General features: G+C 47.5%; 1 protein-coding gene across 4 annotated transcripts in view; it reads right to left on the bottom strand.

The window, feature by feature from the left end:
- BBS9 (Bardet-Biedl syndrome 9) overlaps nt 1-24,666 on the bottom strand; it is a 1,968,820-nt gene that overhangs the window by 484,728 nt on the left and 1,459,426 nt on the right. For all 4 annotated transcript variants that reach the window (XM_078688232.1, XM_078688235.1, XM_078688233.1 and 1 more), the window contains one exon: nt 8,002-8,224. In XM_078688232.1, the coding sequence (XP_078544358.1) occupies nt 8,002-8,224 (223 nt within the window). The remainder of the gene's footprint in view (nt 1-8,001; nt 8,225-24,666) is intronic.

Raw genomic sequence — 24,666 nt, forward strand, 5'->3', positions numbered from 1 at the left:
GTAAATTTCATCTTTCGCCTGACCCCCACCATGCCCCACTGTCCCCTAAAAGGGACAAGGCGATCTCTCGAACACAGCCTTTTGCGTTATGTTTATTCCCTTCAAAGTCTCCAAGCAGCAGTTACTATGGGAGTTGTTCACAAGCTAAAAAAATGCGTTATCATCATAAAATTAATCTGACAATATGTACACAGGAATGTTTTAGACCGCTGAGTAAATTGTAAATAATGTTGTGTGGGACTGTTGGCTTACAGTTCCCTGGAGAGCTGTTCAGTTTCTGTTTTAAAGTAAGTAATAAAAACGTGTGGAATAAAATACATATAATTGCTATTTTGTTGGTCCTTTTCTCCTCTTTTATCCATATATCAGATCTAAATTTCTTCGTCTCATTCACCTTCTATAATTTTGGGATTTGTTTTAAAGAACTATGGGCCATATGCATCAAGACTTTCACCAAATCGCAATTTGGAAATCACAATTCCTAATGTATGAACGTTTCAAGGTTAAATGAGCAAATCCTAGTGAGTCACAAATCGACCTATCTCATGAATTTTAATGAGGCAGGTCGCAATTTGCAACCCACTAGGAATCACAACCATCACAGGGGTGTTGGGCTACTGGGGTCAGCAGACTACCATGTATGTCTGTGACTGCATTTCAATAAATCAACTTTTTTTTAAATGCTGCTTGTTTCCCTTACAGGAAATTGGACTGCCTTTAACAAAAAAAGTTTCCTTCTTTTTGATTTGTTTGTTTAAATAGACACAAAGGTTGCCTGGACCACTGCCTTCTCTTCAACAAACTATTTTTTTTACATACCCAAAGGTGAAAGGTTCCCGAGAGGGCACCTTTCCATTTCGAATTGGCTACTACCACATGTTTGTAGTCAGTAAATTATTAATGTTTTGTGGCCGGAAAACATTAATACATTCCACTCCGTTTCACTATTTGGAAGGGATACCTCTTCCAAATACCAATTTTGTATCAAATCAGTATTTGGTCACAAATCCAATTTGCGATTCGGTAACTTGCTACTGAATTGCAGTTTGGGTTTCATAACTGCCAAAATTCTTTTCTGCGGTCACAGACGGCTTATTCCACGAATCTGCCCATTTGCAAATTCAAAAAAGCTTAATAAATCTAGGAAAAAATATGTACTCATTGAACTTTCTTACAGAACCAGTGATTAACAAGGGGGGGCGGGGGGGTTGTTGCGTTGTGACAACAGGAGGAGTGAGAAAGATGGGAGGAGGGCAGATGGTTAATGGGGTGCTAACAATTATAGTGAAGTACTTTAAAGGCTGGTTACAAAGGGGCTGATTATGATGTCGGTGTGTCTGACACCGACGTGCCGTCGGTGTCGAATCCACCAACATCTGCCCTCGCATTCCGCTCGCCGCATTACGATATGGCAGGCAGAAGCATCAAGTGGAGGGACTTCCCTCGAGCGCTTCTGACGGGCTCAAGGAACCTGTCAGTGCGTCTGAAAGGCCGCATAATCCCTTAATGACGGCAGCTCCACAGTCGAGATTATGATGTCTGTTTCCGAAAGTCATTCTATGTTGGCCTTTCCAAACTGGAAAGGCTGTTGGAAAGCGACATTGGGGGACCCTAGCAGGGCCCCCTTCCCCTACTGACCCTCCACTATGAGGCACGCATAATGGGGCAGGCACTGTGCAGGGATGTTTCAGACATCTATTTCAGTATGGTAGCTTGTGCCGCGGCCCATTTCCGCCCGCCACACAAGCTGCCATAATGAAATGGGGTTTTCCGACCGCCCTATGTGCGGTTGCATCCAAATTGGGTTGTTGGAGCTGTAGACCTATGGTCGGGGGTTGCAGACCGATACCGACATCGTAATCAGTGCCAAAGACTTTAACAGGACATGATTGAGACCTAGTGGGATGGACGAGCTGCTGCTTGCATAACATTAAGTCAGGCAGTTCCCAGCTGCGCCCCTCAGAATACCGGCGCCCCGGGCATGGGCCCTGCTCACCCAATCCCAGAGACAGCCTGCTCACAGTGAGGATATTAGACTGCAAGTGGAATAGGTGTGACATTGCAATCCTTCAACAAGTCAGCCACTTTACCATGGTCGATAAAAAATGCTCTCTGATTTCACTGCAACCTGTCTAAGAGTACACACATAGTGAAGGACTTTACAATCCAACATGGGTATTGATTGACTCTTATCAGCTCCATTAAGGGGCATTCTTTAAATATTTTAAATGTAGGCTGTCACCTAACGACGCAAGCCACTTATCTATGTTCAATGGCAGGAAACAGCAAGTAAACCCAAATTGGAAGTTATCATTCTTTCTGCAAATTCATCTAAAATGCGCCCTCAGCAGATATGGTGCCAAATTAAATAACTTATTTTGTGGAAATCTGCAGATTTCTTAAGAGAACTGAAAAGAGCACCTAATTCACACTTGATGGATTGAGATGGTGAGAAATAATAATTTTCCTATCCTGGATTGTACACTATTGTTAAACCGGTTCACAAGCAGCTAACCACAGCTTCAAGCATGCACACATACACAATCCTTGTTAGGCCTAGTAAACAAAAAATGCAACACAAGACACATGATGCTCTTAAACCTACACTAGGAAGTTGACCAGGCTATAGATGTCAATAAGGGCTGTTGGTATCCCTGGTCCCTCGGAACACGAAGCCAGTGGCAGAGACAGATAGCAAACCAACCTTAAAACAATTGTTTACTTTCTTCAGTTTTCACTCCTTCCCTAGCCCTCAGCCCCCGCAAACCAGCATTGGCAGAGCCAACAAACCTTGCCTGTCGGACCCATTGATTATGCCAATGATATTTAGCCAAGCTACAAGCATCCTCAATGTTGTGCAGCATGGCTAAAGAATTTTTTTTGAAACATTTGATGCAGCCGGCCACATCATTTGGTAGCTGCATACACCACACACGTGTGCAGCTACAATATGATGTGGCTGCTTTCTTTCTTTACAGTTACCAATCCCTGTTGGATCCTTAGCTAAAAAGAAAAAAAAACATGGGAAGGTTTCTTTTTAAGTTGGTGGTAGGTGCAACACAGGGGGGGCAGAAGCAACGCAGGAGTTCGGGGGGGGCACAGGGGAGGAAGCAACATGGTGCATGGGAAGGTGAAGCAAGACAGGCGTGAGAGGGAAGCAACAAGGAGTGTGCGGTGAGGGAAGAGCAGATGACACAGAGGCCAAAGTGGAGTGATGGGGTCGTAAATGGGCGAAATCGACAACGTGCAGCTTGTGTGGGAGAAGCACACAGGCGAGAAAGCAACAGGGAAAGAACAAGAGGGCGAGCACAACATGGAAGGGTGGAGCACAAGGGTGACAGACAGTGTGCAACACGAATTGTAGAGGGAGAGAAGTGCATGAGGGAGACAGCTGGAAACCACTTGCACTCCAATGGAGTGATGAACCCAAAAGAAAACAAGCATTGGAAATGCAATAGGTCTCGCAATAGAATAGTTAGACATTTTTGCGTTTTGCAAATGGAAGAGTGGTGTTGCATGGATGAGTGGCGTTGCGTGGATGAGTGGCGTTGCGTGGATGAGTGGCGTGTGTGAGTGGCGTTGCGTGTGTGAGTGGCGTTGCGTGTGTGAGTGGCGTTGCGTGTGTGAGTGGCGTAGCGTGTGTGAGTGGCGTAGCGTGTGTGAGTGGCGTTGCGTGTGTGAGTGGCGTTGCGTGTGTGAGTGGCGTTGCGTGTGTGAGTGGCGTTGCGTGTGTGAGTGGCGTTGCGTGTGTGAGTGGCGTTGCGTGGATGAGTGGGGTTGGAATGCAATAAGTATCGCATTAGAAAAGTTGTAGTTATTGTTCTTGTAAATGACATAATTTATTTATTTTTGCGATGTTAAAATTGCTATATTGATGGCTTTGTCATTTAGTGAGAGTGAGGGTGAGTGAGGTGTTGAGGGTGAGGGGTTGAGGGTGAGTGAGGGGGAGGCTGAGGGGATGAGGGTGAGTGAGGGTGAGGAGTTGAGGGAGGGTGAGGGTGAGTGAGGGTGAGTGAGGGTGAGGGGTTGAGGGTGAGTGAGGGTGGGTGAGTGAGGGTGAGTGAGGGTGAGTGAGGGTGAGTGAGGGTGAGTGAGGGTGAGTGAGGGTGAGTGAGGGTGAGGGTGATTGAGGGTGAGGGGTTGAGGGTGAGTGAGGGTGAGGGTGAGTGAGGATGAGGGTGATTGAGGGCGAGTGAGGGTGAGGGGTTGAGGGTGAGTGAGGGTGACTGAGGGTGAGTGAGAGTGAGGGTGAGTGAGGTGTTGAGGGTGAGGGGTTGAGGGTGAGTGAGGGGGAGGCTGAGGGGATGAGGGTGAGTGAGGGTGAGGGGTTGAGGGAGGGTGAGGGTGAGTGAGGGTGAGTGAGGGTGAGTGAGGGGTTGATGGTGAGTGAGGCTGAGGGTGAGTGAGGGTGAGTGAGGGTGAGGGTGAGTGAGGGTGAGTGAGGGTGAGTGAGGGTGATTGAGGGTGAGTGAGGGTGAGGGTGGGTGAGGGTGAGTGAGGGTGAGTGAGGGTGAGGGTGAGTGAGGGTGAGGGTGAGTGAGGGTGAGGGTGAGTGAGGGTGAGGGTGGGTGAGGGTGAGTGAGGGTGAGGGTGAGTGAGGGTGAGTGAGGGTGAGTGAGGGTGGGTGAGTGAGGGTGAGGGTGAGTGAGGGTGAGGGTGAGTGAGGGTGAGTGAGGGTGAGTGAGGGTGAGGGTGAGTGAGGGTGGGTGAGGGTGAGTGAGGGTGAGTGAGGGTGAGTGAGGGTGAGGGGTTGAGGGTGAGTGAGGGTGAGGGTGAGGGGTTGATGGTGAGTGAGGGTGAGGGTGAGTGAGGGTGAGTGAGGGTGAGGGTGATTGAGGGTGAGTGAGGGTGAGGGTGGGTGAGGGTGAGTGAGGGTGAGTGAGGGTGAGGGTGAGTGAGGGTGAGTGAGGGTGAGTGAGGGTGAGGGTGATTGAGGGTGAGTGAGGGTGAGGGTGGGTGAGGGTGAGTGAGGGTGAGTGAGGGCGAGGGTGAGTGAGGGTGAGTGAGGGTGAGTGAGGGTGAGGGGTTGAGGGTAAGTGAGGGTGAGTGAGAGTGAGGGTGAGTGAGGGGTTGAGGGTGGGTGAGGGTGAGTGAGGGTGAGTGAGGGTGAGTGAGGGTGAGTGAGGGTGAGGGTGAGTGAGGGTGAGTGAGGGTGAGTGAGGGTGAGGGTGAGTGAGGGTGGGTGAGGGTGAGTGAGGGTGGGTGAGGGTGAGTGAGGGTGAGGGTGGGTGAGGGTGAGTGAGGGTGAGGGTGAGTGAGGGTGAGGGTGAGTGAGGGTGAGTGAGGGTGAGTGAGGGTGAGTGAGGGTGGGTGAGGGTGAGTGAGGGTGAGGGTGAGTGAGGGTGAGTGAGGGTGAGGGTGAGTGAGGGTGAGTGAGGGTGAGGGTGAGGGAGGGTGGGTGAGGGTGAGTGAGGGTGAGTGAGGGTGAGTGAGGGTGAGTGAGGGTGAGGGGTTGAGGGTGAGTGAGGGTGAGGGTGAGTGAGGGTGAGGGGTTGAGGGTGAGGGGTTGAGGGTGAGTGAGGGTGAGTGAGGGTGAGGGGTTGAGGGTGAGGGGTTGAGGGTGAGTGAGGGTGAGTGAGGGTGAGGGGTTGAGGGTAAGTGAGGGTGAGGGTGAGTGAGGGTGAGGGGTTGAGGGTGGGTGAGGGTGAGTGAGGGTGAGTGAGGGTGAGGGGTTGAGGGTGAGTGAGGGTGAGTGAGGGTGAGTGAGGGTGAGTGAGGGTGAGTGAGGGTGAGGGGTTGAGGGTGAGTGAGGGTGAGGGGTTGAGGGTGAGGGGTTGAGGGTGAGGGGGTGAGGGGTTGAGGGGTTGAGGGTGAGGGGTTGAGGGTGAGGCATCCTGATTGTGATACAAAAAAACCATAGTGATGTACTAGTGAACGCCACGCACCTGAGTGCACAATGAAACCAGACTGATGTACTAGTGAGAATAATAGGACATGACGGGATGCTGGTAGCGGGCCACATTGAGTTAAGATGGCACTGACCCATGACCAGGTTTTAAGATGGCGGATGAGGGCCCCTTGTTCTGTTCTGCAGGGGTGACGAGTTTAAAACTCCCCACTTCCCTGTTGCTCCAAGAGAGACCTGGTTCACTAAATTCAAAATTGTACCACTATATTACGAGGAAGTTGACAAAAATAACACAAAGAAATATACACACAGCGTCTTTCAGTGATATCACAGGACAGTCAGACGGCCTGACCTCTGACCCGCGCCCTCCCGGACACGTGGCTCTTGGCTTCACGTTCGTAGCCCGCGGCCGATAAAGAGTTAAAAAAAAAATCAAAATATATATATATGGGCAACACATTGTGTCCAAATGGGTGCCAATGAGTTCCAGATGTGAGAAGCTGCGCTCCCAACCCCTGGCTGCTCCTAAATAAAGGAAAGTATTCCTGCAATTCAGCTGCAGCCGCCGCTGCCAAGAACAACTCCCAGATAGGGTGGGGAGAGTGTTAGGGAACACGGGGGGGGGGCTGCAGAGACGCGTCTGTGAGTGGAGACAGAGAGAGAACGAGACAGCGGGCAGAATGAGAGTGGAGATAGGTAGAGCATTGGGGGGGGGGGGGCGAGGGGTGAGGTTAAAAAGCACGTGAGATGTGTGAACCCCTGAAGGGGCTAGGGTAGAAGGGTGTTCTGGGGATATCGGGGTTGGGGGCGGGGGAATCTCGCGGGTGCAAAGTTGAAACTGCATAGCTGTGTGTGTGCAGGGGGAGGCTGAAGTATGGAGTAAGGGTGAGGGGGGGGGTGGGGGGGGTCAGATCCATGGGATAGCGGAGAAGGGAGCGTGAGAACAGGAGCAGAGAGGAAAAGGGGTGAGAAGCATTGCTGGTGAGAAGTTATGGGAAAACACAGGCGGGGGAGGGAAGTGAATGGCAGGGCCCGAGAGTGCAGGAGGGGTCACACAAGTGTGAGAAACAAAGGAACGCAGCTAAAGCTAGAGGCGATCCTGTGTGTGAGAGGAGCGGGTTGTAGTGAATCGTTGACCAACGAGAAGCGGAAAGGAGAGAGAAAAGGAGAGAGAGAAACAGATGGTCGAGAGGAGAGAGAGAACCCGAAGGGAGATGAACTCTACACACAAGGGAGAAGCTTAAGAGAGAGAAATCATTGCAAGATTGGAGGAGGAGAGGGAAACAGGAGACGAGGGAACCTATAGCGGCGCCACTGGCATGCGCTGACATCAATTCTCTTTTTTTCCTCACCACTAGACATGGATCCAAATATCCCTCTTATCTCTTTGAGACTCCGATTACCTCTTCAAATTGTAAAACAGACGGAGGGCATTGCTGTGGGGAGGGGGTGTAGGAGAAATGCACACAGCGGGCAGGGGAGGGGGCGGAGCGGGGAGAGCGGCATGTGGGTGTGAAGAAGCCGGGGCCTTTGAAGTGAAGCTAAGCTTCACTTCAAAAGGTGTCGGAGGAATGCGGCTGAGGGAACAGACGGCGATTGCGGCTGAGGGAACTGATGTGCACGCGCTTTTAAGCTCAATGCACATGCGCATTGAGCTTAAAAGTCACGGGCACTGCAAGGAATCGCCACGATTCCTTGCTTGTTAGTTAAAGGTTGTTTAAGCCGCAATAGTCTCGCAAGCTCGATGCGCATGCGCATCGACAGGCGAGACCTAAAAAGTAATGCTTTAAAAGAAAAAGAGGAAGCACAGAAACCAACCAATTAAAAGAGATAAGGATGCTATGCTTCATGGAAGAGACAAACCACAAGGTTGACAGGCTACAAATAAGAAGTAGGCAAATGACAGTGACAGGAAAGTCAACCAATGGTAAGAAATGGGTGAGCTTCAAGCCCCTGTAAGTTCTTGGCAAGCTCACAATATGTCTTGCAATAGACTGTGCATTTGATGTCTAGTAGGCAACACCAACAAAATAGGAGGCTGATGAGGGGTCAAAGTTTGCACAAGAGCTTACCACGTACTTGCTATCCAGGTTAAAGGATGGGTCATGTCACTTGTGCTATTCTGCCATTTTATCAAGGAGCATGTGTTTTACCTGGCATGATGATGACTTGCTGTGTGTTGGAGTCAGCACTCAAAGAGAGGCGCCCGCCCTTAGCCAGTCTGTCACAAAACAGAGTGATGTGCTTCTTCAGTTTCGCCGTGTCTTTGGGCATGCTCAGTTGTGTGCTGAGAGTTAGTGCCTGCTCTTTAGAGCTCTTGGACAGGCATGTCTTCAGCAAGTGTGATACAGCCGCATCCACATTTTCCTCCCAGCCCTAGGTCAAAAAGTGAGAAGTCTTACAGATTTCAAAATAACATTAGAATATGTAACCTACAAAAGCTGCATGCAAATCTAAAATAACCAATAAATCCTGGTACAGACACAAAAAGCGCAATAAAAGATGTGTTTAATAGCTTGAAGAACACATGCCAACTCAAAGGTATTAAGAACATTCAAATTAAAAGGTAGAAACATTTGCAAACCAAAAATAACTAATTTGATACATTTAGGAAGTGGAGCTCCGCACATATTGCTGTGATGTACCGAAAATGTTTTGTAGGGCTATTCACAAAATATGAATCCTAGTTACTGTGGTTCTATATTTCTTGCCAAACTGTAGCCCGTTCAACACTAGCGCACACATTTCATCTTAATCATCTACCACGATTGTGATGCATGCAAAGAAAGCAATTTTACTCAAGTACGAACAATGGACAACCGAACACCCAATCCCAAGACAAAAATGGAAAAGAACTCTGGCCCACCCATGCATACACAAAGAACCTTCAAAGATCATAAAAATTTAATTTCACATTACCCTACACACACTTTTCTAAATTAAACATTGAAACAAACTCTTTACTAAGCTCATACAATCAAAAAAAAAACAAAAAATAACAGGCACAATCTATCATTGGTACGCCTAGACAGGCAAGAAAGAGTGCTGAGCATGAATACGTGCTATAAAGCCATAACTATACATGGACAAACCTTTGATTATGCATAAGTGCAAAGTAGGTGTGTAAACAGTTGCAAATCTCTCTATTGGAGTAGCTTTCACTGTTCCCGAGTGATTGAACAGTTAAGGGCCGTATGCGGATCACAACACAAAGTGTAAAAATAGATGCAAAGACTTTTAAACCAGTTTATGAGTTGCCACAAAGTTCCCACGTATTTGAGTAGGGCCTAAAGTACACCCCTCTCTAATCCTGCACTTCCATTTACCACCAGCTGAAAGCTTGATGAAAAAATATGAATTGTTTGCGCCTTTTATTCCCCATTAAGTGAAATAAACGCTAAGCCAGGGAGTAAGATTGTGGTATGTTACCAATCGATTGAGTGTGCTAAATGGTGCCTTCAGACTCTCCGAAAATGTCGTTTTCTCTCCAACCGAGGTTTGGAGTTACTACCTGATAGCAAGAAATCCTCGCAGCTACGTCTGAATGATTAACATGAGTGATAGCCCTCTCGTGGGTGGCCATTTTCTGAATGAACATATACAGTGTGTAGGAGCTTGCTCCACAGGTCTACAGGATTACTGCTGGGATTATTGAAATGGGATACAGTGCAAAAAAAACAGACCATAAGAAAATGGAGCTAACTGCCAAGTGAAAAGACCAATCCCAGCAATGTAGAAACGTGAACCTTCCGTTCCATGTGTCGCAGCTTGAGTACAGTAGCGGCAGTGGGACCCATCACCGCGACACAATGCCGGAGAGGATTATTGAACAACAGAGGTTTACCAAACCTAAGAAAGATGGTGTAACGCAATACGTGTTCAATGTATCACACCGTTTGTGCGGGTCAACTGACAAACCTCGGGTGCACAAAGCAAGGGAACTAAAAGCCTCTCCAGTTTCAGGCGCTCTTTAACTATGCCTGGGTTTATCAAGGTAACAATAATCTGAGGAAGTCTACAAGGTGGGCTGAAAAATAACAATAAGGCAGCAAATTCCAATGCTGGGTTCTCAGGACATCATAAACCAGGAGCGGGAAGGTGGTCGACAATGTCACCAGAAACCTCCTTGATGCAATTACGATAATTACTTTGTAATTTGGATCCATTTCCACTCTATATAAAAACTGAAATGCATGCTTTTTTTCTCAAAGGGGTTTAGTTTTGGCTATACTATTTCAAGCGTATGTTTCACCTTCCGCGAGTTGTGTTATGACAAATATAGCAAAGAATACAGGAAAATAGTGGACCTTGTTAGTCTATTTTGCACTTGGATACGTAATTCTGATAAATGTTCTCCTGTAAGTCTACGACAATACTTTGATATAAATAACTGTTCATCCAGTAACAAACTCAGTAACGCGGGATCTGAAATTATTGACTGCAAATAAAGAATTAATTTAAAAAACTGTTTTTGAGATGAGAAGTACTGCACCTCACATCTCCTCATTACAAGCCAGCAGTTATGTCTTCACCTATTCCAGTTTCAAGATTTCTGCTCAACATAATGTATGTTCCAATACCATTTCACAGTGTTACGGGAAGGGCAGAAATAGGAACGTTTAATCATTGACCTCAAATATGGGGGACTTAATGCTAGGGCATAATTGTCCAAGGCAGAAATAAGAAGACATGCTGCTAATGCAAAAGCCAGGGAGGTAGCCATCAAGTTCAGCTGGTGCTGTGGCACCGGGGCCCACTGTACCTCAAATATAGTTGGTGCTTACTACCAAACTAGAGGATGAGGGCGTGTTCCTTGCGTGCCTCAAGGTCCATAGCAGCCTTTCTACGCCACCGGTAAAGGGCACACAGATGCCGAAGCACTCCTGAACCATAGAAACGAATAGAATGTACTATACACGCATGTGTTGGAAGAGACGAGCTGCAACTATCTAGTAATCTCCATTTGGAAGAACGAGTATCCTAGTTAGTGAAGAACATCAATGGCCGGTTAGCTGTTGCGCTGAGGGCCTTTCAAACTGAGAATCCAGGTGAGTTGGGTTATTACCAGTAAGCATCATTACACTGAGCCCCATGTTTCCTCCTCTGGGTCTACTTCACTTAGTATGACAATCAAGAGAGCCCTGACAGCAATGGTCAGATTACTGGTTCGTAATCTGATTACATAGAGCCCTATTCCTTCTTGTCACAGTCATTACCACATAAGGAGAGCTGTGACGTGGAGGGAATGTAGTGGTAATGCATGCTAGAGCTCTCAAGGTTTCCCAAGTCCATGCTTCACTAGCTGACCAAGACAATTACTCTCCCGTTTACACACACACCATCACCACCATAGGCACTATCAACAAATTGACACTAGCATGATCAAGTGAATCAGAGTATTTGGGGGACGGACGGGGGCTCCCAAGAAGTTGGCGCTCAGAGGTCAGTCACTGCTTTGTTGTGTGACTGAACAATGAACACACAATTAAGCCCATGCTGCACCATTTTATTCACCAGCTGTGGCTAAGGCGCCAAATGTATTTCCGCCCAGGGTGCAATAATCCCCCCATCCACTCCCTCCCCTTCCCTGATCCCTCGTGATCTTACCCTGCCCTGGTGTGTAACTTGGTGCCCAGGCATGGCGCCCTCCTGCAGCTGCTCCAGGCCAGAGCCTTCCAGCTCCAAAGACAGCATAGCCGCGGCGCCCCAGGCCAGCAGCAGTCCCGGGGTCCATTCGATGAAGAGCAGCCCCTGGCTGCAAAGCGCAAAGACCGTGCCCCTCCACAGCATACTGTGCTGGCCTCAGCCCCTGTTTCGCTCGGCTTCGAAGCACTGTGAGGAGGATGAAGACGAGCTCAGACGTAGGGTACAATTTTATTTCCTGACTCCAAGGCACGCTAAAGTATGAAAACCGCCACTTGTTGCTGCCAGTGAGACTGACTGCACCATGGCGACCCGACCAGGCAATCTGAAACCAGCACTTTCCAGGAAGACTGTGCGAGCTCCCCTTTTACAAGCCCCCCCCACATCATCTGGGACATTTTCCGGCATCTGTCCAGCGTTACACTGCTTTCAGACACTATACTTTCACTTTTAACACTGCCAGAATGTTTAAGAAACGAGCTGTTGTCATTGCGCAAAGGCACCCGTTTGTTTATATTTGCATCGCGCTTTCACTTTAACAATAGCTGGGGCCCCACACAGCACTAGCGGGGTGGGGCAGCAGCTATTGTTAAAGTGAAAGCGTGATGCAAAAATAAACACGCCTCCGCCATTGCCAAAGCGACTGAAAACAAATAGTGTTTACCGACTAATGAAGTAGACCGTGTAACGCCGCAAATAAAAGATCCAGTCATTATGGGCGGTCACAAAAGGAGACAGGGCAGTAACAAGGAGAGACAAAGAAGTCTCATATTGAATTGGAAGCTAGCATTTACCAAGGACAATGACACCAGCCAATGAAAAATATGGGTGGAGGCTTCCACAGCACTTCTACAGCATACCCTACTACAGCGTGCCTCGCAGAGCGAGCAGCGCATGGGCTGCAACACTAGGCTCGACCTATAAAAGTACATTTTGCTTATTAGCAGTTTTTATATTGTGTGAAGAAATATTCTTCTGATAGTGAGCTGGATAAATTTTTATGGATTGTAACTCCCCGACCCCCTTCACAAGGACACAGATCAGATGGAAGCAAATGTTTAGGTAGAGGATATTGAATGATGGCACTACAAATAAGTTTCAGTACAAAAAAACTGGGTTTGTGTGGGTTTAATGTATCTTCTTATCATAGGTTTCAGATTGTCCTGGTTTTGTGTGAACATTTTAGGTACTGAGTTAGCAACCAGCAAAAACCTTAGTTTATGAAGGAAACAATCCTCAAGTGAATCCCCAAAACATACTAAGGGTTATGCTGTGTATGAAAAATATGGGCAATAGGACTTGTAAATAAGACATTAAACTCCTTGCTAACAATATTGGCCCTTATATTGACTAGAGTTATTTAAAAAAAAAAACACTCTTCTGAAACTGAACTTGTTAACCGCATGCGCGCTAGCGGTTTTCCCGCTGCGTTTTTTTAAATACCGCATTACATGACGAGCTGAGCTCGTCATGAGCGTGCGAGCGGCACAACTCATGACGAGCTCAGCTCGTCATGAGCGCGGAAGGGGTTAAAAGGAAGCATTGCAGTAGAAAATGTAAGAAACTCAAGGATTTAACCGCATGCGCGCTGCGGCGATTTTCGCGCTACGCAGCTTTTTTCAAAAAGCCGCGTTAGATGACGAGCTCAGCTTGTCATCAGCGTGCGAGCGGCGCAACTGATGATGAGCTCAGCTCGTCATCAGCGCCGAAGGGATTAAATAGTATTTATGTCAATAACAAAATAACAATTGTTGCAGCTTGCATTGAAACAAGTAATGTATTAAATAGGGAACATATTTAAGTCTGTTTATAAGTACATCAAAGCTCTGAACACAAGAGCACTCACTCACTGACGTACTAACTAATAGATTTAATGTTTTAATTTTTGTATATGCGAAAAGGTATTCTCACTGGCTGCCACAGTCTTTAAAGAATAGGACTCCTTCCCATCTGAACTTGTTTCAAACCTAGCTAACTCTTCCTCATGCAGCATCAGCACCGTTCAGAACATTTATCAGAAGATGCTCCTAGGTGTCCTTGGGTAACAGTAGGACCTTGCTAATTCCCACTATTAGGATGGGATGCACATGGGTGGGCTTGAAAGTTGGCACATGGAAACTTCAATTAGCCTAACCCTGCCGAGAAGAACAGAGGGGCTTCCAAGTAAAGGCAGAACCTTGGAAGGCACTACAGGACACGTCCACTAATAGAGAGGAAATTGGATGAGGGATATATGGGGTTTGCATCCTTCCCCCATACACCATAGGAAGTGAAAATGTAGATCAAAGGAAGATACCCCTATGTAAAGCCTCCTCACGACATCTGTGAGAAGGGCTTAGTTTTTCTGACAGCCATCTTTTGTCTTCCAGAAGAAATTGAGGTTGCTTCGTATAGGAACCCTGGAAGATAGGTGTTTATACGAGGAGAGAGAGAAGACAGGGACACCCTGTTGGCTTTCAGACAACCACATTCTCTCTTCCACAGGCCTTTCTGGACCAATACAGAGAAAAAGACTTGAGGCACTGGTCCACAAGGCATACTACTCTGATATGTTGAACAAAGGAGCATAGAATGTTGGATATTACACATATGAGAAACATATCTATCTGGATATGAAGTGATCTTCTATTGATGCCATGCTCGACATTGTCTATGAATAAATAGAAGATGTCCCTTCACGGGTCTTCAAGGATTTTGTCTCTGCAAGCCTGACGGGTACGAGGTACAGTGGGCTGTCCTTTGTCTCCACTTTTGTTTATATTTGGCAATGGAGTCTTTGGTGCTATTGATTAGATACTAATTAGACACCATACTCATTTTTCTAGCATCTGATGGGGAGAAGAGGAATTTATAAAGTTATAAAAAGTTACAAAATGTTATGAATATGCTACTTACCAGTATGCATCTGTTCTTGGCATGTAGGGCTGCTGACATTCATATCTATAGCATAGATCACCGCCTACTGTTGGGTCCGGATGATTGCACATTGTTGTCCTGGAAGAGTCTTCGAAGTATCACGAGATAGGTGGCTCCTCCCCTCCTCCCTACAGTGCGCATGGGCATCAACTCCATCCCCAGATTGTTTTTATCCATTGTGGCGAAGATGGAGTGTAACTGTGTGAGCGATGGCCATGCTAAGAGTAAGTGTAAATTCTGCAGCCGCTACAGGCGCCGGGGAGGAGGGTGGGTGATATGAATGCCAGCAGCCCTACATGCCAAGAACAGATGCATACTGGTAAGTAGCATATTCAGTTCGAGGCATGTGGGCTGATGAATTCATATCTATAGCATAGAATATATAGCAGTCCCTCCATTAGCGGCGGCCGCCTGTGCCAGCTGCCGACGTTTGAAAAAGTGTCTTTAGAACAGCCTGCCCTACAGCTGCTTGGAGTGCACATCTACACGGTAGTGTTTCGTAAATGTGTGTGGGGTAGACCATGTGGCTGCTCTACAAATGTCTTATAAAGGGATATTTCCAAGGAAAGCCATGGAGGCCCCTAACTTACGGGTGGAGTGGGCTCTGGGAGGGGATCGTTAAAGTGCGCTTAGCCTTTTGATAGCAAATCTGAATACACTTAACGATCCACCTGGCTATACCTGCCTCGGAAATGGGGTGGCCCTTGTGTTGGGCAGAAAAGGCAACAAAGAGTTGTTTCGTCTTCCTAAAATCTTTGGTCCTATCAATGTAGTACATCAAAGCTCGTTTGACGTCAAGAGTATGGAGCATTCTTTCAGCCACTGTGTCTGGATTTTGGAAGAACGCAGGCAGATCAACAGTCTGATTGACATGGAACTGTGAAACCACCTTTGGAAGAAATTTAGGGTCAGTGCGCAGCACCACCCGGTTGGAGTGAATCTGTATGAATGGTTCTTGTACAGTGAGCGCCTGGAGCTCACTAACACGTCGCAGTGACGTAATGGCTATAAGGAAAGCCACTTTCCAGGTTAAGAACTGAATCTCCCATGAATGTAGAGGCTCAAAAGGTGGACCCATCAGTCGGGTGAGTACCACATTAAGATTCCATTCAGGAGCAGGTGGGGTCCCGGGAGGAATGACTTGTTTGAGCCCCTCTAGAAAAGCTTTAATGGCAGGCACTCGGAAAAGGGAGAGATGCTGCCTGTTTTGGAGATAAGCCGCTATGGCGGATAAATGTATACGAATGGAAGCATAGGCCAAATTGCATTTGTAAAGATGCAACAGATAACAAATTATGTTGTGCGTGGACGCGTCAAGTGGGTCAATGTCGTGGTCCACGCAATAAATGACAAACCGCTTCCATTTTGCTGCGTAGCATGCTCTGGTGGTGGGCTTGCTTGCCTCCCGTATGATATCCATGCAGTCAGGAGGTAAGTTGAGGTAGCCAAACTCTAAGACCTCAGGAGCCAGATCGCCAGGTTGAGCTGTTGCGGATCTGGGTGCTGAATGTCACCATGGCTCTGCGTCAAAAGTCTGGGTGTGAGGTGCAGCCTTTGATGCGGTACCACGGAAAGGTCTAGAAACGTGGTGTACCATGGTTGGCGGGCCCACGTTGGAGCAACCAGGATGAGTGTCATCGAGTGTTGCTTTAGCTTTCGTGCCACCAGCGGTATTAGAGGTGCTGGTGGGAAAAGCGTACGCAAATTTGCCTGACCAGTTCATCCATATCGCATTGCCCTGCGACTGTGGGTGCGGGAACCTGGCGGCAAAGCTTTGGCATTTGGCGTTTTCCCTCGTGGCGAACAGGTCTATCTCTGGATGACCCCACTGCTGGAAGTACGGGTGGAGCACTGATGGATGTATCTCCCACTCGTGCATTTGGTGGCTGTACCTGTTGAGCAGGTCCGCCATCTGATTGTCCTTGCCCGGGAGGTGTTCCGCCATGAGGAAGATGTTCCTCTGAATGGCCCACTTCCACATGCTCTGAGCCAGATGAGACAACTGTGGAGAGTGTGTACCTCCCTGCTTTTGAATGTAGTACATGGCTGTCATGTTGTCCGTCCGGATCAACACGACTTTGTTGCACAGATGTATCTTGAATGCCTTCATTGCCATGAAGATTGCCATCAGCTCTAGGTGGTTGATGTGCATCTTCTTTTGCTGTGTCGTCCATAGTCCCTGCACTGTGTAGTAGAATACATGAGCTCCCCAACCCTGGAGAGAAGCGTCCGTCGTAAAGATGATCTGTGGAACAGGCTCCTGGAACGGTCGGCCCTTGCAAAGGTTGTGTGGATTCCACCAATGCAGAGAGTTGTATGCCCGACCGCTCACCAATACTAGGTCTTTCAACTGTCCGTGAGCCTGATTCCACTGACGTGCCAAGCACTCTTGAAGCGGACGCATATGTAGTCTCGCGTGCGGGACTATGAAGATGCAGGAGTCCATCATGCCTATCAACTGCATGAACACTCGTGCCTGAAGCGAGTGTTGCGGTCTGAATTTCTGGATCAGCAATTGAATGCTGTTGATCCTCAGTGAAGTTGGCTGTGCTGTGGCTGCCAGAGTGTTTATTGTCGCGCCTAGATACTGCCGCACATGGGCGGGCTGAAGGTGTGACTTTGGATAATTCAGTGAGAATCCCAGATCGTGAAGAAGGTGAATGGTGTGGGACATGTTGGCAGCGCACTGCTGGGCGGACTTTGCTTGGACAAGCCAGTCGTCCAGATAAGGGTAGACGTGAACGTTTTGTCTCCTGAGGTGCGCAGCCACTGTCGCCAGGCATTTTGTGAACACCTTGGGCGCTGTGGTCACTCCGAAAGGGAGGACCTTGAATTGGTAATGCTGATTCTGAATGGTGAATCTGAGGTATTTTCTGTGTGACGGATGTAGAGGAATGTGAAAATATGCGTGTTTTAGATCTAATGTTGCGAGGAAATCCCCTTGATTGAGCAACGGAAGAACCTGCTGCAACGTGAGCATATGAAAGTGTTCTGAGAGAATGTACTGGTTTAGGAGCCTGAGGTCTAGTATGGGTCGCAGGGACCCGTCTTTCTTTGGGATCAAGAAGTACAGGGAGTATACTCCCGAGCCTCTTTGTTCCACTGGCACAAGCTTGATTGCCCCTTTTTGCAGCATGACGAGCACCTCTTGCTGCAATAAGTGCAAATGCTCTGTTGACATAGGACGGTGCTTTGGGGGGATGTTGGGTGGAGTGGATGTTAACTCCAGACAATAACCGTACTGGATAAGTTTTCTTACCCACCTGTCTGTGGTGATGGATATCCAGACTGGCAGGAACTGTTGGAGTCTCCCCCCGACAGGTGTTGTATGGTCGGGGGGCAGTGACAAGGCGTCACTGTTTGTTGGTGGCGGAGTATCGGGAGTTCTTGTTTCCACGACCTCTGCCCTTGGTGCTGTTGCCGCGATATCCGCCTCTACTCTGCTTGTTGTAAGAGGTTTGTGCACCACTTTTAGTGTACTGTGTTTGCTGGGACATCTGGCCTCTGGAAACACCTCTATTGCTTGAGCGACGAAAAGTACTACCCGAACTGCTGTGACTGGAGAGCCCCCATAGACTTCGCAGTCTCGGTGCTTTTTTAATTTTTTCCAAGGTGGTGTCCACCTCAGGTCCAAATAAGTGATCAGAGTTTACAGGCTGATTGAGGATGATGGTCTGTATCTCCGGTTTGAACCCGGAGATTCTGAGCCAGGCTTGACGCCGCAACATTTGAGATGAGTTTCCCTTCTTGAATGAGCATCTCTGCTGCCTCCTTATACTCATCTGGCAAGTGTTGTAACAGGGTTTCAAGTGTATCATAGTGTGCCCTGTCATATCTGGCCAAGAGCGCCTGCGTGTTAGAAATACACCAGATATTGGCCGCTTGAGCCGCCACCCTCTTCCCTGATGCCTCTAGCACCTTAGATTCCTTGTCAGGGGGAGGAGCACCACCAGTAGTCTGTGAATTTGCCCTCTTCCGGGCATTAGAAACAACCAGGGAGTCCAACGCAACTGGCCCTTGATGTAGGCAGGGTCGCCAGGTGCCGGCTTGTACTTTTTTTCAATTCTGGGGTTTAGAACCCTGGCACGTGTGGGTTCTTTAAAAATGTCTGCAGCATGTTTCAAGACACCCTTCAGCATTGGCAGAGTCTTGACAGTCTTTTCAGAGGTGGAAAAGGTATCAAACAGAAAGTCCACTTCAATAGGGTCAGCATGCAGCTGGACGTCGTGATTCTCAGCTGCCCTCTCAATTAGTGCATTAAATGCCGCAGAATCCTCAGTAGGGGAGGTTTTGACAGTATATACTTGAGTGTCCGGGGCAGTTTGCGGATCCCCTGGGTCCCCAGCATCTGTCCATGTGTCATGGTGATCCTCCGGATCAGTGTCGGCAGGGTAGTTGTACTCCTCATCGTCCCCTTCCCCAGCCTCCACATCCGAGTAAGTGGGCGAGATTGGAGCAGTGTCCTGAGCACGTGGAGTAATCAGTTCAACAAAAACTGGGGAATCCGTAGAAGCCTTTTTCCTCTTCAAAGGAATTGTGTAGGACTCCATAGGCTGTGCCGGTGTGATCTTTCGCTTGTAGATGGAAAGTTTACCGGTGTCGGCGTCTATAAATTGTTCCGACTGCTCCTCCAGTAGGGGTTGTCGATGCTTTGTGCCTACAACTGCAGGGGTAGGCTTCGGCCCCGTGGAAACCTTCATGGACGCGTCGACGACCGTCCTGGGCGCGAACGCCTTCGGCGCCACTTTCGGCGGCAGCGTGAACTGGATCGGCGCCATTGACTTTTGCGGCTTGGTTGCGGGCTTCGGGGTGGAAGTATCCTTCGGTTCGACCACGGAAGCCTTGTCCTTGATGCGTTGCAACGAGTCCGACACCTGCTTCGTGAAGGATGCGGACGGTTTCGTCGACCCGACAGGTGTTCTCGATCCACCACCATGTGCAGACTCGAGGGCAACAGTGCTTCTGGCCTTTTCGGGTCGACGTGCAGCATCGACAGCTTTCGGAGCTTCGAGTCCTCTGTCTGTGTCGACGGCCTTCGGCGCCGACGGTTTCGGGTCGGCGGCCTTGACAAGCGGTTTCGATGGCCCAGTCTTCGGCTCGACGCCCTTGAGCGACTTCACCGGTTCGACAACCTTCTTAGGCTTCGACTGCACCGACAGGTCTGAAGACGTGGAGCCGACCCAGGCGACAGGCGCTTTCTGTTTCGACGGCGCCTCTACCACTTTCTGTTTTGTCGAGACAGAAGCTTTCACTTTCGGTTTCGATTTGACCAATGGCGGCTCCGTAGAAGTTACTCAAAGAAATGGGACTACATAGCCCCGAAGCCAGTCGCACAGCATCATGCCGCTTCGTTTGCGTGCATGTTTCATCCAAACTTTTATCCAATATTTTACTTTTTCCATTTTTAACCATGTTTTTGAACTCATCCTTCAATAGATTCCCACTCTTTTAATCCATGATCCACGTTATGGTATTTTGCCAATTTTCAGGTTTCTTATATTCTAATTGTGCCGATCCGGGCCTCTTGAAAAGAATACGATTAGTGCCAGAAGTCCGTCACAAGCAAATTTTATTATCAGTTAAAACCCAATGCATTTCGGGCCTCTCCGTGCCCTTCTTCGGGGGTCACTGCAATCAATCACAATATGATAAATTATTTGCACTGTTTATCACAAGTAAATATATAATACACATCATGTTCACATCAGTAATACATCTAATTGAAAGCAGCACATCACAGTACTTCATTTTTGCCCGTTCTCCCTCTGTGTTCCTCATACTCCTGCGCCAATCACCCCTATTCAGAAATGTAAACCCACGTGCTCCCGCCTTCTCCTTCCTACGATAAAACCTTCTGAGTGGTTACAATGTTTCACCCATACTCAAACCCTTTACACTCAAATCGGTATTGCCCATATGCGAGACAAATTGCTGTTGTTTAACTCGCTACAATCTGTATATCATGTTGCCATTATCACTGTCTGAGAACAAGATTTCAACCATTCTCCCATGCGCACGTTCTTTTAAATGCAACCATATCTTTCTGTAATAAGCATACCTCATTTGCCTGTGTGCAGAAACCTTCCTTCTCCGCCATTATGCCTCCAACGATGAAACCTATCTATTACCGCCCACTCTCTTAAGTTCCTCTAACCCCATGCTCTCCCTCCCGATTGGCTCAAAACAACCTGAGCTCCGCCTTTGTGTGACCCTTACTCTAAGAGAACTACATTTCCCACGATGCATGCTTTCAATATAAAATGTTCTTCCATAGTTCTCGGTACTATTTTAAAAAAACACATGCCAAAATGTATAAGTCCATCTCCTTGTCACAGTGCTATATCCGTACACCTTGCGACGAACTTCGATGTTTTAACCAAACTGGTGGATCCGAATCATGCTTCAAGGTCCTCCTTGAATTCCCAAGTTTTACTGCGGGTGCAATCCCTGGGTAGGGCTGTAGTTATGAATGATTTATCAGATGAGGGAATGCACACCATTAACTTTAACCATATATTTTTTGTTCAATATTTATATCCTTCCTTTGTTCTGTTTGCGTGCAGGATTGGTTTTAGGCATGCCCCACTGCCAAAAGTCAAGAAATTACTCAAAGAAATGGGACTACATAGCCCCGAAGCCAGTCGCACAGCATCATGCCGCTTCGTTTGCGTGCATGTTTCATCCAAACTTTTATCCAATATTTTACTTTTTCCATTTTTAACCCTGTTTTTGAACTCATCCTTCAATAGATTCCCACTCTTTTAATCCATGATCCACGTTATGGTATTTTGCCAATTTTCAGGTTTCTTATATTCTAATTGTGCCGATCCGGGCCTCTTGAAAAGAATACGATTAGTGCCAGAAGTCCGTCACAAGCAAATTTTATTATCAGTTAAAACCCAATGCATTTCGGGCCTCTCCGTGCCCTTCTTCGGGGGTCACTGCAATCAATCACAATATGATAAATTATTTGCACTGTTTATCACAAGTAAATATATAATACACATCATGTTCACATCAGTAATACATCTAATTGAAAGCAGCACATCACAAGAAGTGTCCGTAGCCGGGCCTGGAGGCGAGACCGTGGATCCAGGTGCAAAATCTTGGGTAAGGCCATGTGGCGTTCCCTCGACCTGAGCCTTAGTTATTGTTTGAACGGGGCATAGCTCTTCACCTGAGCTATCTTCCGTGGCCCCATAGGCCTCATTGTCGTCTCCTAACTCGTCGACGACGTCTTCTGTGTCGAGCATTTTGACGTCTGCGTCGTAGTTGGAGTCTATCTCTGCCGCTGGAGTCGAAATCGGCTCTCGATCTTCCTGCTCGTCTGCTTCTTCCCCCTCGAAAATGTTCACCGGGTCAGGGGTCGTCTGCTGGGCCTCCTGGCACGCCACAGTCGAATCGTCTTCTTGGAGCGAAAACGAGAACAAGCCATACAGTTGGCTTCATCGTGATCCGGCGACAGGCACTTGTTGCACACCGGGTGGACATCGATGTGGGGATACTTCGAGTGCACACGGGGCATCTCTTGAACGGGCTCCGTTCCATGATGTGTCGTCGAATAAGTCTGGCTGCGTTGACTGGGCCTCGAGCACCGAAGAGCCATGCGACTCCTCTGGATGTCAGACTCGGGAACTGAGCCGGAACAGAGCTGGGCACCGAACGCAAGACAATACCGACGCTATAGGAAAGGCCTTTGGGCCGAAAAGAAAGTTTCTATCGATTCCGAAATTGAGTGATCAAATATGCATCCGAACCCAATGGCGGAAAAAAACAATCTGGGGATGGAGTCGATGCCCATGCGCACTGTAGTCCCGGGGAGGAGCCACCTATCTCGTGATACTTCGAAGACTCTTCCAGGACAACAATGTGCAATCATCCGGACCCAACACTAGGCGGCGATCTATGCTATAGATATGAATTCAGCAGCCCACATGCCTCGAACATTTTGGTTTCAGATTAGGAGTTTACTGGGCCTTTTCTGAGTGGAATTATTACAGAATAGGCACAAGTTTCGTGTATTGAGGTAGTTGGAGAAATGTAAAAATAATTTCACTGTCTTAGTGTTGCACCAAAACCATTTTGAGGTTTAAAATATCAAGTGGTTTAAAATATCAAGTGGACCAAAGACGATTGTAAGTACTTTGATATCAGTACCATAAGAGAAACTGATCAGCTTACGACCATTATTCTGAATAATCTATATATAAAGAATGTCTGTAGATGTTAAGACACCCTGATTAAGAAAAGAAAAATGTTTTGATATGTGTTTGATCTGTTTATTAAGTTTTCCTCATAACATATAGACATCACAATCATCAGAGACAGTAAATCACGATGTAGCTATCAGCGACTCTAGAGGTGAACTCATGCTTCGCAATAGTGTAAAATGAGCAAATATATAGCAACATATCAGTTTGGGGCTAAAGGTTATGAAGTGAGAGCCATCCTCTTCGTGATTTCAATGGCCTCATCACATTAATATTTTCAGACAATTTGTGTCAAACATTTTGTTCCTGAATTAAAGATTGTATCAGAATGACATCAAACTGATTCAACGCGTAACAGGATAGAGGAAGGGGAGGTAAGTGTGTCACAACAACAAATAGCCTCCGTCTGCTTCTAGCAACCTATAATCACATTAAAGCATCAATCAATATGGTATACAGCACATAATATTTAACACGTATCTCAACATCAGGTGGTGTGTGGATGTTCCTCCATGGGTGTGGGAGGTGGGTCGACGTCCACCTGCAACTCCGTAGTATTCTGAAAAGAGGTTCAGAGGACCATCAGGATGGAATCCCAGCTAGAAGAGATGGAATACCTGTGTCGGTCCAAGTTATCCCCCTGTGCAAAGCCACTCCCCTTGCCCTAGCCCAAATTATAATGGAGCGTGACAAGGTCTTCACCGACGACGGGTCTCGGGACTTCCACCGTCGGACTTCCCGAGATGCAGCTATGGATCACGGCAATCACAGCCTTAGATTGCCCACCGACCATCGTGGACTCAGCAAAATCTCTGGGAATAACCCTGGACTGCAATTTGAACATGTGAGACCATATTAACTCAATGGCCAAATCAGCCAGATTCCACTTGAGCTACCTCTGGAAACTGAAACCCTTCCTTGACACTAACGACCTAAAAAGTGCAGTCCAGGAGCTAATAATCTCCAGACTGGAATATGGCTGTTCCACTCTCTCGGGTTCACCCAAGATCTCCCTGGCACCCTTAAAATCCTGCCTTAATGCTGCCGCCAGACTTCTTACAAGCTCAAAAAAAATTGACCATATCTCTCCACACCTGAAATCCCTGAACTGGCTTCCCCTCGAGTCCAGAATACAACTCAAACTGGCTTGCATCACACACAAGGCTTTATACTCAAACTCCCATGCTTATCTCGCACAGAAACTTGTGGTATCTGGCGGAAACAGAAACTCCCGGTCCGCCAAAGACCTCTTACTCCAACCTGCACAGTTCCGGAAAAAAAAACTTTTAACCGGGCTTTCTCCGGATCCACTCCAAGAATATGGAACTCTCTCCCGCCCGCCATCAGAAGAATCCCTTCTCTGGCACGATTCAAAAGGGAGGCCAAAACCTTCCTTATGGGTAAATTCCTCTCCTAAATGCTGCCTATACCAACACATAGGCCTTGACCAACTACCGACTAGAGCCTCCCTTCGGAATACCGAGCTACCTCATCAAGAAATGTGTGGCCTTATCTGGAGTTACTTAAATGTAAACTGTACATACGTGTCCTATATCCTTAATGTGAATCCTCGCCTATTGTACACTGCTATGATCCCCTGTAAAGCGCTCTGATACCCTAACGGGTCAAGTTTGCGCACTATAAAACAATACAAATAAATAAATAAAAAGTTTAGCTAACAATAACCCCAAGTCTAGAAAGCATGTGGTTGCCTTGCTGGTTTTTATTCCTAGGGTAAAGGTCTACCAGACAACTCTCTAGGTGCATGTAAGTGGCCGTCCCATGCACATCTATAGATGATGGATTACACTGTGCCAATATTGCTGCAGCGAGGAGCATGACCACAACATATGGAGAAGATCAGCATCAATCTGATCACAGCAGGGACGGCAGCATCTGTTCTATGAAAATAGCAATTGATTTTATCAGATGTTAGGTACGCCCTGTATATAATGTAAAACTGTATGAGCATGAATCTAAAGTGAGGAGGAATACACGTGGGGACTGCCAAAAGCATTTCAATTCTTTAATAGAGCAAAATCGAGCCAA

The sequence above is a fragment of the Lissotriton helveticus genome, chromosome 4_1 (genome assembly GCF_964261635.1).
Source record: "Lissotriton helveticus chromosome 4_1, aLisHel1.1, whole genome shotgun sequence".
Taxonomy (NCBI): domain Eukaryota; kingdom Metazoa; phylum Chordata; class Amphibia; order Caudata; family Salamandridae; genus Lissotriton; species Lissotriton helveticus.